Source organism: Phalacrocorax aristotelis, chromosome 7, assembly GCF_949628215.1.
Source record: "Phalacrocorax aristotelis chromosome 7, bGulAri2.1, whole genome shotgun sequence".
In the NCBI taxonomy this organism is placed as follows: domain Eukaryota; kingdom Metazoa; phylum Chordata; class Aves; order Suliformes; family Phalacrocoracidae; genus Phalacrocorax; species Phalacrocorax aristotelis.
In genome coordinates, this window is record NC_134282.1 from 27,880,829 (window position 1) to 27,892,978 (window position 12,150).

A 12,150-nucleotide genomic window follows, 5' to 3' on the forward strand; every position below is an offset into this window, starting at 1 on the left:
TTTCCCCAGTGTCCCACCTGGGGAAATCCACAATTTGTCACCGTCACCCTGCGTTAAGCTGTCCGGCACCTCCAGGACAAGGCTCCAGCACTCGCCACAGGGGCAGCTCGCAGCTGTCCCCTCCCTGTGCCCACCCACCCACAGTCACAGGAGCTCCTTTGCAGGCAAGTGCTGCTCGACGCAGCCGTGAGCCACTTGCCCACAGTGCTGGGCTTGGACTTGTTTTGAATTCCAACTTTGTGACTGTTTCTGTGCTCTGAATCACAGAAAGATTGTTTTTTTTACATCCAGCCCACTCAGTAGTGTGACAATTTGCATTTTTGGTTGTTTTTTTTGTGTCCCTTCCCTTTTCTAAGACACTGCATGGGGGGCAGAGCAGCAGCTGCCAGGTGCCGTGTGAAAAGGCACGTACATCCTAGGAGATCAGACTGGTATTCGTGCGTGACCTGGCTCAGAGCAGACCTTGGCAGCTGTAAGGTACTTGTGAGGGCTGTGGAAAACCAGCTTTCACTTGCAGCGATGTGTGAGACCCTCCCTGGGGATGGCAGGAGCCCTGCCCAGCCCCAAGGGCCCAAGGCTGGGGCACAGAGGAGCCTGGCTGTGCTCGGGTTTCAGGATGCTCTTTTCCATTGCTCCCCTTACAGACATCAGAGCAAAAGGTTCACGGTAGGCAAGCTCAATTTGAGCTCAAACCTGACCGTGAAGGCTAAATATGTTTTCCATGAACACCCAGTGAAATCACCAACTCAGCATCCATCAAAAGCATTTGTAGCTCCCGGCATGCACCTCAATTCCCTTCTCCTGTGAAAAGCTGTTGAAGCAAACGCACCCTTTCCAGCATCTCTTTCTTTCCCGTTTCCCTTCCACAACGAGGTCCTGTGGTGAACCACCACCCCACGTGTGTCTCAGGACACGACCTGCCCTGTTCTCACCTCACACATCATGTGCCTCCATCACAGTCAGGAGAGCAGCCAGAAGTGGGGAACCCACCTGCAGGGTAACCCTAAGAGGGCAGGGCAATCACCCCTTTTCCCCAATATGGCTCTCCCCAGGCCCAAAGCACACCAAGAGCCCAAGCCAAATGCTGCCACCATGTACAGAAGTTTCATCCCTCCCTCTCACCTTACCTTTGGCTGCTATAGGCTCCAGCATTTTTGGTAAAGAAAAAGAAAAAACAGGGCTGCAGGTGAGACCCCGATCCTGGACTCCCACTTCTAGCAGCCTCCCTACTGCTGCCCCACACAGTCCAATGGGAGTGGAACCGCTGGCACGCTTCACAGCTGCCCCCGCAAGAGCCCGGGAGAGAGAACTGGAGGTGACGTTTACTTTGGCTTCAGTTTCCTCTTTCCTCCCCCTTTAGAAAGAAGAAACAAAAGCCTGGAGGTATGTTATATTAATTTATTTGGGACACACCACAAAAGGGAAGTCAACAACCATTAACGTACAAAAGTACAGAATCCTGGGACAAGATCTACTGTCCTGATTAAAAAGGCACCATGGTCCCAAAGAAGATTAAATCAGAATACATCATTTAGAAATTCTCCCCCTGTTGCAGCAGAAACAGAGCCAGGCTTCGGCTCTATCCACAGTCAAACCCAGTTAAAAAACCAAATATGATTTAAATGTGATAAACACTGCTCAGCCTGTACAAGGTGTCATGAAAAGAGTCACAGCCAAGAAAACGGCTGGACTTTTTTTTTTTTCTTTTTTTAAAACAGCAAAGGTGACAAACCACCAAGCATATAAGTGAGGAAGACAGCAGACTTCCGACATCTTCAGCTCAACTTCCTGTAAGACACGTCAGTTAAACTGAAACTGGTAGGCTGAGTGTGGGGCTTCTAAGTGAAATGTAATTCCCTGTGGTATACAGGAAGTCAGATTCGACAACCTTAAATTCCCTGAATCCCTAAAATTGTAAAGCACTGTACAGCTGTGTTCCATATTCGAGTCGACCCTGGTGGATTTGCATGACACACGAGCATTTATACCATCAGTGATACTTGCAATACAAAGGGGGATTTTACAGCAGTTATTTTTTAAAAATTTTACTTTGGCGAGGTCCAAGCTTGGCTATATTCCCTGCTGAAACAGAGCTGCTGGTGTAAAAGCCCCATGAGAGGCTCGAGTCCAGCACCTCAGGGCTGGAAGGCAAATAGTTTAAACGTGACATAATTTGCACAGGGAAGTCAGTGAAGCACGTCAGAGAGAGGAGAGAAAGGGCCGCGAACTCTCAAGCAGCGGAGGCCGAAGGGCATGGCAGAAGGTGGATACGTGCTATTAAACCTGTAACGACACTACAAGTGATGCAGAATACACCGAGTTCACTAAATATTTTGGAGCAACTTACCATGAAGAACTTCTCAGGCACATGGAATAAGGATCCCAGCCATTACTGGGTCGCTAGGAAGGTGACGCATGGCTCAGAGCTGGGCAGATCCATCTGCAGGCACAGGGACGGAGTGGAGGTACACCGGAGCTGGCTCCAGCGGCACCGCCGGGGCTGCCGCCACCTCCTGCGCTCGCTCTGCCACGTCCCACTTGGGCCAGCAGCTAATTTGCGTTTCATTCCTCCTTTGGCATAGGACTTCAAAGCAGTCCAAGAACTGATTCGTTAAAAGTAAAGGAACTGTCAAAATTATTCGTACATGCATTTATTGTTAAAGGGAGCAAAAGCCAAAGAATGAAACAGCACAAGTTAATGTCAGTAAAATGATGTGCAGGACGGAGAGGAAAGAAATGGGGAAAAGCTGAGATACTGGAGTGGGGAACCAACATTCACACTGATAGGTAAATTTGAAAACCAGGCAAGTTTGTGCTCTTTCTACCAGAGAACTTCTGTGGACAAAGAGACTCGGGGTTTTTAATTTTCAGCGTAGTCTGGCGAGGTTTGGGAATCTCACCAGAGAGGCCTCCAGCACTGTGTTTCACTGAAAGTTCAAGTCTCTCCTGTTTAAAAACCAGTGAAGCGATTCTAACTACAGACGGCAGATACCCCCATGCTGTGGGTACCTAACGTCATGGACACGTCACTGCTCAGGATGTACATGGGCAAGAGGGTTACGCTTTGTTCTAACAGACCCCGGGGCGAAAACTACCATTTCCACCCTGCTGGCCTGCACAGGGGCCTCTGGGGGAGGAAAAGCAAGCCCAGAGTCAGGTGCTTTTTGCTGTAAGTACCACGGCCACCCACGCCTGGGCAGGCTTTTTCTTCCCTATCGCCTAAGAAAGCAGCATAACAGTTTATAAAGCTTTTCCCATCTTAAAACTAAATAACTCAATTTGTGTCCTTCCCCCTATCCTACCCTATCCTGGAAGATAAAACATTACCACTTCATTTAGGATTCACACCCCCGATCCTAGATTAGGGACTTCATGTTAAAACTCATCTGATTATGGGATGTTTTATCCTGATCAAAGAAACACTGTTAAAATAGGATCTGGAATAAAACATTCAGAATCAACCATGGTTTTACAGCCGAAGCACTCAAATGTCTCCTGATATCTCTTTCCCCCTCCTCGAGCAAGAGGGCAATCCCTTCACAAAGCCACAGGGCACCGCTCCAGGACTGGGTGACACAAGCTGAAACCCAGCCTCCTTCCTTGCAGAAATGCCACATTCTGCCGAAAGGGGCCGAGCACCTTTCACTCCCACTGAAACCAGCAGGAGGAGATAGCACTTTCCAGCAGGCAAGTTTTATATTAGCAACAAGTCCTAGTTATTTCCCTGCAGCAAACCCAAGTCCTGTTTCATACTGTTAGGCCACCACTGGCTCAGAAATTCTGAGAGACTTCCAAAAACCCACAGATGTAGGCAGGACCTTGGAAGAAGAGGCTTATATGTTACGTAACCTTAGATCGTCAGCAACGTTTGAGCCTTTGCATTGCTAGCCGCCAACTACTTATCCTTCCAAATTCACAATTTAGTCCTTGCCTCTGTTGCGTCGTCCCAGTGCTCTTCCCCGGAGGCAGGATGTTCCTGAGCTCTGGCTTGGGGGATATCTGCAACAATCACTTCCAATCGATAATGGGGTTTCAAACTTGCCTAACGTGTGCATTGCCGCCTCATACTCCAGCAGCTCCACCTGTCGACCATGGCGTGCACTAGCAGTTTTTGACCTTCTCCACAGTCTCGTAGAACCCGGGCCTAACTCTCCTGATGCTCATCCGTATATGCTGGCACTCCAGGGGCATGGCGGTGCTCGCAGGACTCGTGGTGCACCGGCGCTTCCTTCTGCCCCGCAGCGAAAAGGCTGGAGCCCCACCGTTCTCCTCCTCCGTGGGGTAGGATTCATCCACGCTCGTACCTTCGTCTGATTGCTCGTCAATTTTATATTTCATTTCCTTCACTTTGTTTCCTTCCTTCTCCTCCTTGGCGAGTTTTCTGAAGTGCTCCAGACATTGTATCTTTTGCCTTCTTTCCATCATCTTCAGTTCTTGCTTGTCTGTGAAATCTTCATAGTACATTTTTCTTTCACTTCTTTGATCTTCTAGAAATTTCCACTCAATGCTAGTCATCTTTATCCCGCTGTACTCCTCCAGTTTATTCCTTGTCTGCGCGTCTGTACAAAATACGTCAAAGAGCTTCTCCGAACTCTCGTTGAACTTGTCTGCTCGCTCGGTAAAAGCCTGGTTCTGTCTCTGCTTTCTGGTCTGATACAATCTGGTAAACTCCTCGTACATTTTGAGGATAAGTTTCTTTATGTTTTGCGTCGCGATGGTGTGCAAATTGCAAACCAACCAGTGCTCTTGCAAGTGCTCAGCAAGCAACTGGGCGGCATCCTCTTTGGATCGCTGGGCCTGGCCAGCTCTTTTGGGCTGCAGTAAATACAGCATGTTCTGAACCACATCCTTCTTGGTTGGCAGTATTCCCTGGGTGAAGCCTGAAGACTCTACATATTCAACAGTCCCCAGAGTCTTCCGTGCTCTCACCTCGGTATCCAGTGATTCCATCACTGCTTGTTTCTCTTGTAGTTATGACATAATCTGAAATATTGAGGGGGGGAAGGAAAGAAGAGTATGTCAAATTAAGCTTTTTTTTTTTTTTAACCCCTACAGCAAAACCAAACAGATGAGAAAACGTGCTCAGACCAATAACGTCCGGGATTTCGCGGTGCGCTCTGCTGCCGTTGGGCGGCCGCTGCGTTAGCCCAGCCCACTCAAACACCCGCAGGTCGGGCCGTATCGCTCCGCCGTGTGCTTCTTAAAGCCTAATACGGCGCGTTTGTTTACGTTAATTAGTTTTCAATTGGGTTTCGGACTTCAGATGACAGTGGATCGAGGCCGCGCAGGACCTCCGGCTCAGGGGCAGGCGGGCACGACGTGACCGCGGCTGCGCCGGGCCGGGGCCGACCGAGGCTGGCCGGTGGCTGCCCCGCCGGCCCCTCCCGCCTCGCCGCCCGGGGCTCGCCTTCCCGGCGCCCCCCGGCCCGGGCTGAGGCCCCGCCCGCAGCGCCCAGGCCCCGCCCGGGGCTCCCCCAGCCACCGCCGCCCCGCCCGGGCCTGGCCCCGGCCCGCCCGCGGGCTGCTGCCGCTCTCCCGGCGGGGCAGGGAGCCGGGACCCCCGGCACGGCCCCCCGTCCGCCCCGCCGAGGGGTCCCGGGGAGGAGCGGGGCCGGCGCCCCTCGCGGCGCTGAGTCACGGCGCGGAGCCGGGAAGGCCCCGGGCACCGCCCGCCCCGCCCCGCCCGCCTGAGGCCTCCCGCGGGCCACGGAGCCCCGGGCGGGGGTCGACGGCGCCTGGCGCGCCCTGCCCCCGGCCCGGCCCGGCCCCTCCCCTCCCCTCCCCGGGGCTCACCGCCATCTTGGAGGGGGCTCCGCGGAGCCTGCGCAGGAGGGAGCGAGGGGAACGGGACGAGGTTGCCGCCGCCATCTTGGAGAGGGGCAGCGCCGGCGCGGCTCGCTCCCTCCCGGAAGTGCCACCCCCGCTGCTGCGCGCCGGAAGTTGCGCGCCTGCCTCGAGTCCTGCCTCTTCCGGCCGGCGCGGGCGGGGTAGCGGGGCTGCGGGATTGGCCCGGCGAGGCTCGAGGGTGAGCGCGCGGCGGTGCGCTGGGACACGGTGGGACCCGGCAGGCCCCGCCCCTCCGGCGCCCCCTGGCTGGGGGGAGATCCCCTCGCAGGGGTCCCTCGGCCAATGGGCGGCCGTGGTGTGGGCCGCGGGGGGGCGGGGGGGGGGGAGTGGCGGGAGCTGATTGGCCACTGCCCAGGCGGCGGGGAGCGGATTGGCGGGCGGGCGTCTGTCATGGTGGCGGGGAAAGGAGGAAGGAGGGAGCTAATTGGCGAGTGATATTGTGGGGCAGAGGAGAGGGAGCTGATTGGTTAGTGTCGTGCTGGGGGGAAAGAGGGAGGGAGCTTTACGGTGGACACGAGGGCCGTGGGGCAGGCAGGAGGGAGGGAGCCGATTGGTGGCAGTGGGGCAGGCAGGAGGGAGCCGATTGGTGGAGCCGTGGCAGTGGGGCAGACAGGAGGGAGCTGATTGGTGGCAGTGGGGCAGGCAGCGCAGCCACCCAGTCCCTGCTGTGGGTGCCCATACGTCTGTGCCCTGCGGTGCCAGGGTGGCAGTGGCACAGCGACGGCGACAGCAGTGATGGGCACCGGGATGGAGCTGGTGGAGGTACAGCGCGACGCATCAGAGCGGTGAGGCCCGCCCCATCACCTGCCCCCTCCCCGCCCCCCAGCGCCCCCTGACCTGCTGCCTGCCCCTGCAGGAGGGTGTACCTGGACCACAATGCCACCACCCCCCTGGCACCTGAGGTGGCCCAGGCTGTGCGGGACGCTATGTGCCAGGCCTGGGGCAACCCCAGCAGCTCCCACCCCACAGGTAGGGACCAGGGGGCTGCCATCTCAGCTCCCTGCCGTAGCTGTACCTGGCCCTGTGGCCAGGGGAGCCCGTGGCAGAGCTGCTGGGTCTTGTCCCGCAGGCAGAAAGGCGAAGGAGCTTATTGGGAGTGCTCGGGAGAGCCTGGCAAGGATGGTGGGAGGCCGGCTGGAGGACATCGTCTTCACCTCAGGGGGCACGGAGGTCTGTGCGGGGCAGCGGCCCCCCATCCCCGGTGCCCCTTCCCACCGCCTCCTGCCAAGCAAACGGTGATGAGGAGGGCAAGGATGAAGGGTGCTGTGCTCCCTCCAGGGCTTCATTTTCCCTTCTGCCTTCACTCTTCAGGCAAACAACATGGTGATCCACACTGCCCGCCGGCACTTCCATGAAAGCCATGGCAGGCCAGGGGACAGTTGGGGGATGCCGCACATCGTGACATCAAGTGTGGAGCATGACTCCATCCGCCTGCCACTGGAGCAGCTGGTGAAGGAAAGCCTGGCAGGTGACCATCACAGGGACTGCTGGGGACAGGCTGGGGATGTTTCGTCGCACACTGGTGTTTGTCAGGGGGTCTTTTCTCTGCTGGCATTTTTGCAGAGAAGGGCAGGGACCCACTTGCTCGGTGATGGTCCTCTTTCTCCCCTCAAAGGGCATGGACTACTCCATCCCCTCAAGCTGGCTGCAGTGCCCTGTTGGCATCCACGGTTGGCCCCAAGAGCCGCTGTGCTCTCTGCCTGCACACCTCCTGCCTGCACTACCCACTCGGTGGGGCATGGGCAGCCCTGGGCACTGTGGGGCCTCTCAGCAAACCTCAGGGCTTGTCTTGGCTTGCAGAAGCCACCTTTGTGGCCGTGTCCCCACGAAGCGGGCGGGCTGAGGTGGACGACATCCTCGCTGCCATCCGGCCGACCACCTGCCTGGTTTCCATCATGTTGGCCAATAATGAGACTGGAGTCATCATGGTGAGTCCATGGGCAGCGAGTGGGATGGGGTGGGGACATTCTCACAAAGGGTGTTTGATAAAGGGGGAGCAAATGATCCCTGGGATGCAGACCCTCTTCCCTCCTGCCAGCCTGTCGCAGAGGTGAGCCAGTGCGTCCGTGCCCTCAATCAGCGAAGAGCGGTGGAGGGGCTGCCCAGGATCCTGGTGCACACCGATGCAGCACAGATGGTTGGCAAGGGGCGCGTGGATGTGCGGGAGCTCAGGGTGGACTACCTCACCATTGTGGGACACAAGGTACGGCCCTGCTCACGTGGCCCAGCTGCTGTTCACCCTCTCAGACATCTCTGTCGGGGTGCGGGGGAGACTTTGGGTGCCCCTCACAGCTTGACAGTTTTCCTGCTGGATGACGCTCTGAAGACAAGGTCTTCAGCTGGGTGACAAGGCTGTGGCAAGTCAGGGGATCCTCTTGGAAGGGAGGACAGGTAGTCAGGGGCAGGGGACAGCTCTGCAGCAGCTTGCAGACATGAGACAGGCAGGAGTCAGCACTGGAGGGCTCAGATTCGGGCAGGAGTACAGGAAAGGGGTGTCTGGCAGTCATTTCCCAGGGTCATCGCAGCTGTTTCTCTTCGCAGTTCTACGGCCCACGGATCGGTGCACTGTATGTGCGTGGCCCTGGCACCACCACCCCACTGCATCCCATGTTCTTCGGAGGAGGACAGGAGAGGAGTTTCCGGCCAGGGTAAGGTGGCTGGGTGGTGGCCTGGAGAGCTGGACCTCGGGCTGGTGGCCAAACCACGCGTGGCTGCTTAGTGTGAGCTGGGCTGACAGCTGTGTCACCTCCCAGCGCAAGGAAACAGATCCACCCATGGGAACTGTGGGAGCCTGGTGCACAGGCTTGGCCACAGGAGGAACAGGGGGTGGAACTGCCCCCTTCCCAAACACCTCAGAGAAGCATCCAGGAGCCCCTTGGAGCAGCGAGGCGTCCCATGCAGGGAATGTCTGTGCCCCAAGGTTGGGTTTCTGGTCCGGAGAAATAACTCATTGCTCCCTCTTCCCTTCCAGCACGGAGAACACCCCAATGATCGCGGGCCTCGGCCAGGTGAGTTGGTGATGGTCACAGGTGAGCAGTTCCCTCGGGGTGCTGCCTGATGGAGGCAGCCGCCTGTGCTCACCGGCCATTAGAATTGACAAACTTGGAGTGCAGGAGGGCAGGTGAAATACTGGGAAAGGAGTTGGGGCTTTCTGGTGCCAAAGGAGGAGCTTCAGAGCACTTGCTGCAGCTTTGCAGCCCTGGCGGTGGGCAGTCACACAGCTCAGGTGGCTCATGACACCAAGAGGCTGCTGGGGACGCAGGGGACCTGGCAGTCACAGAGGCTGTTCCCAGGCTGGACTCATGTGCCAGGGGGCCGTGCACAGAGGGAGGTGCAGGGGGGGTCACTGACAGAGCCTGTCGGGCTTTCTCTCCTCAGGCTGCAGAGTTAGTGAGCAAGAACTGGGAGGCCTACGAGGCTCATATGCGGGATGTTCGGGATTACCTGGAGGCTAGGCTGGAGGTGAGCAGACCTGGTTCCTGTTTGTCTCTTCTCTCCTGGGATCTCAGCCTGCAGAGTGTGGGGCCTGGAGGCAGGGTGGTTATGTCCCCTGCCTTGCCATCTCCTTGTCAGGACAGAGCTGCTTGCCATCCCAGAGCGGTTCACAGCCCTCTGATTTCTCCAGGCCTCCTTTGGGAAGGAGAGGATCCACCTCAACAGCCAATTTACAGGCTCCAAGCGACTCTGCAACACCTCCAACTTCTCCATCCTGGGCCCAGGCTTTCAAGGTAGCTCTTACTCCACCAGTGCCCCTTGATGGTGCCCACGGAGCCAAGTGCCTGTCCCACACAGCACCCTGCAGCTAGAGACCAGCCATGGCTTGGGCAGGGAGATGAGGCAGGCAGTGGCCCTTGGAGAGAGACTGGGCGCTGGGACACCTCTGCCTGTGTGTGCTGCAGGGCAAAGGGTACTGTCTTGCTGCAAGATACTTCTCGCCAGCGTTGGGGCTGCCTGCCACTCTGAGAAAGTGGATCGGTAAGCATCCAGCTTTGCCAGGCCCAGATCATCTTCCCAGAGGAGGGCAGCTGGGAGGTAGGGAAATAGGACAGGGAAAGGGACAACGGGCGGCTGCGGGCAGCGTCACCTGGAGCTAATAGGGTGCAGAGCTTTCCAGAGGGGTTAAAGGGCTTTGAAGGGGGTTATTGCAGGAGACGCAGCTGGAATGCTTGATTGCTGCTTGGAAGGACTTTGTCCCTTCTGGCTTTGGTGATCCAGTTGAGCTTGGAACTGCTCATCAACACCTGGCACTGCCAGAAGAGAGTCTGCCGTACGTCCGTTGTGTGCTTGGCTCACCTGCTGAAGCCCAGTTCGGGTTTCCAGCGGGCGCCTTTGGAGGCGAGTGGGAACAGCAGGTGCTTTTGGCCTGGTCTAGAGCAATGCCCTGCAGACACAGCAGAGCTGCCAATGCATGGGGACATGGGAGGGGTTTTCCCTTGGAGGGGAAGAGCCAGATCTGCCATAGGGCAACAAGCCCAGTGGGAGCAGGTGCTTTTGGAAAGCGAGCAGGGTGCTGTGCAGGAGACAGGTTTTCCTGGAGTGCATCTGCAGATGTGTTCCCTCTTACGGTTCAGTGAAGCTTTCTGGTGATGCATGTGCTTCCTTGGCCTTCGAGTTAAACCTGCTTACCCCTGTGTCTGTGTTCAGGCCCTCCTCGATTCTGCTCAGCTGTGGGATCCCTTACAATGTGGCACAGAATGCCTTGCGGCTGAGCGTGGGGCGAGACACCACCCGGGCAGACGTGGACCTGGTTGTGCAGGACCTTGTGCAGGCTGTGGCGCAGCTGGAGCAGGACCAAGCCCTGTAGACCCCAGGAATTGTTCCCCAGCCATCACGCAGGTTCTCAGGTGAGGATTTTGCCCTGCTTGGCCCCTGGGTGCTGGCTGCCTATGTCAGTTTGGGCTCGGGTTTTGGCAGGATTACTTTTGCGCCTGATCCCTAAGTTGAACTGACCCAGCCTGCAGTTTGTGATCATGGCTTAGACACTGGGGAAGCGGTGGCTGGCGGTGCCAGGAGGAGGAAGTGGGATCACCCGTTTTGGCAGCAATTTTGCTCTTATGTCTGTTTAGCCGTAAATCAGCTTGTGCTCACAGGGCTCATGGCAGGACTGGCGTGGCTCTGCTGCATGTGCGGCTCAAGCAGAGAAGCTAGCGCAGGTGCTGGAGGCAGCAGGGGGCTGTGCTGTGGAGGGGGTTTCACTGCTCTGGGGCTGGGGCAGCTCATCAAAAGCTCACTCAGGACCCTCTCGTCCCCACTGCAGGTGCAGGCATTCAGGCAGTCTCGTTGTCGGGCGCTCCTCGCTTGCCAGCATGTAGCCAGCTGGCTGCCTGCATGCGCGCTGGCATGACAGAGTCTCAAAGCTTGACTCCCTCCAGGGAATAACAGGCTATAGGAGATGGACCCTTTTGCCCTGGTTGCTTTCCATATGGAAGCTTTCCCACTGTTATCACTCAGAGGAAAGACCATCTGCCCCAGAGGGAAACGAGGAGTCAATATAAGCACAGCAAGATTCTGGGCTGGGAACTGCCCTGCCCCCGCCAGGGCCCTAAGCTACCGAAGGGTTTTCTGGCTGGGAAGGCATTGGGCACGGCTCTCCCAGCACCGTGTTTTGTCACCTGCTTCCCTTCCTTCTGTCCTTCCTACAGTGGGCAGAGCTCCTGTTGCCGACTCCATGTGGTCCTTAAAGGAAACTGTGTAGTTGGGGCAGCTGTAACCATTCCAGCAACTGAGGAGATGTGTCTTCCCTGCGTGGCCTGGGCCATCGCTCTCATTGCTGACACAGGACACAAGTGTCACACGGATTAGGAACGTTGCCAGCTGGGCTGACTGATGTCAGGGAACGTGGTCTCCTTGGATATGCGTAGAATAAAAGCGATTGCTGCTGCTGTGGCTTTTTCCCAAGTAAAATGTTCTTTCCATGGGGGAAGTGGGACTGGTTGGGGTCATCTGAGCAATGTCTTTTCCCTCAGAAAATGTTTGTGTCCCATAACAGAGTACAGTCCGCTGGAGCGGGGAGGTGCCTGCTGGTCCCGGCTGGCACAGAGCCCACAGACGCAGATTCAAAGACCATGGTCTTTCTCTTTACTAGCCATATAATAGATGCACAGCCAGTAATACTATCTGGAACCATAAAACCCTAGGGCTTTCTGTAAATCTAATTTCCAATAGAAGTGTTAGGACCTGAGCACACTGACTTAAAGTCACTGGATGCCTGTCAGTCTGTTCAGTGTCACTGCCGCTGCTCACGCCTGCAATTTCAAATGCCATTGTTTCTTTTCCCTTGCACAATAGTCAAAACCTCTTTTA

At 56.6% G+C, this 12,150-nt stretch overlaps 2 protein-coding genes across 7 annotated transcripts; one reads left to right on the forward strand and one right to left on the reverse strand.

The window, feature by feature from the left end:
• Window positions 1-1,384: 1,384 nt before the first annotated feature.
• On the reverse strand, window positions 1,385-5,934 carry LOC142059999 (uncharacterized). The gene is made up of 2 exons (XM_075099481.1): window positions 5,794-5,934; window positions 1,385-4,983 (listed from the first exon to the last, which is right to left on the reverse strand). The coding sequence occupies exon 2, from the start codon at window positions 4,948-4,950 to the stop codon at window positions 4,102-4,104; it is 849 nt and encodes a 282-aa protein (XP_074955582.1). The 5' UTR covers window positions 4,951-4,983; window positions 5,794-5,934; the 3' UTR covers window positions 1,385-4,101.
• Window positions 5,924-11,751, forward strand: SCLY (selenocysteine lyase). 6 transcript variants are annotated; one of them, XM_075099477.1, is made up of 14 exons: window positions 5,924-6,025; window positions 6,550-6,632; window positions 6,704-6,816; window positions 6,917-7,017; window positions 7,159-7,315; window positions 7,648-7,775; window positions 7,886-8,050; window positions 8,389-8,495; window positions 8,819-8,855; window positions 9,226-9,309; window positions 9,473-9,575; window positions 9,747-9,822; window positions 10,492-10,691; window positions 11,490-11,751. In XM_075099477.1, exons 2-13 carry the CDS (start codon window positions 6,583-6,585, stop codon window positions 10,649-10,651), a joined length of 1,281 nt encoding a protein of 426 aa, XP_074955578.1. In that variant the 5' UTR covers window positions 5,924-6,025; window positions 6,550-6,582; the 3' UTR covers window positions 10,652-10,691; window positions 11,490-11,751. The 6 variants fall into 6 exon arrangements, 4 of the variants coding, with proteins under 4 accessions (XP_074955578.1, XP_074955579.1, XP_074955577.1 ...); XR_012661566.1 differs by having other exon boundaries at window positions 5,940-6,025; window positions 9,421-9,575; XR_012661567.1 differs by lacking the exon at window positions 9,747-9,822 and having other exon boundaries at window positions 5,940-6,025.
• Window positions 11,752-12,150: the final 399 nt, after the last annotated feature.

Bases quoted from the DNA above. Each gene is read 5' to 3' on its own strand.
- LOC142059999 (XM_075099481.1), bottom strand. From the start codon at position 4,950: ATGGAATCACTGGATACCGAGGTGAGAGCACGGAAGACTCTGGGGACT.
- SCLY (XM_075099476.1), top strand. From the start codon at position 6,583: ATGGGCACCGGGATGGAGCTGGTGGAGGTACAGCGCGACGCATCAGAG. The intron at 7,316-7,647 runs GTGACCATCACA...CTTGGCTTGCAG, and splicing joins GGTGAAGGAAAGCCTGGCAG to AAGCCACCTTTGTGGCCGTG. The intron at 8,496-8,818 runs GTAAGGTGGCTG...CTTCCCTTCCAG, and splicing joins GAGAGGAGTTTCCGGCCAGG to CACGGAGAACACCCCAATGA.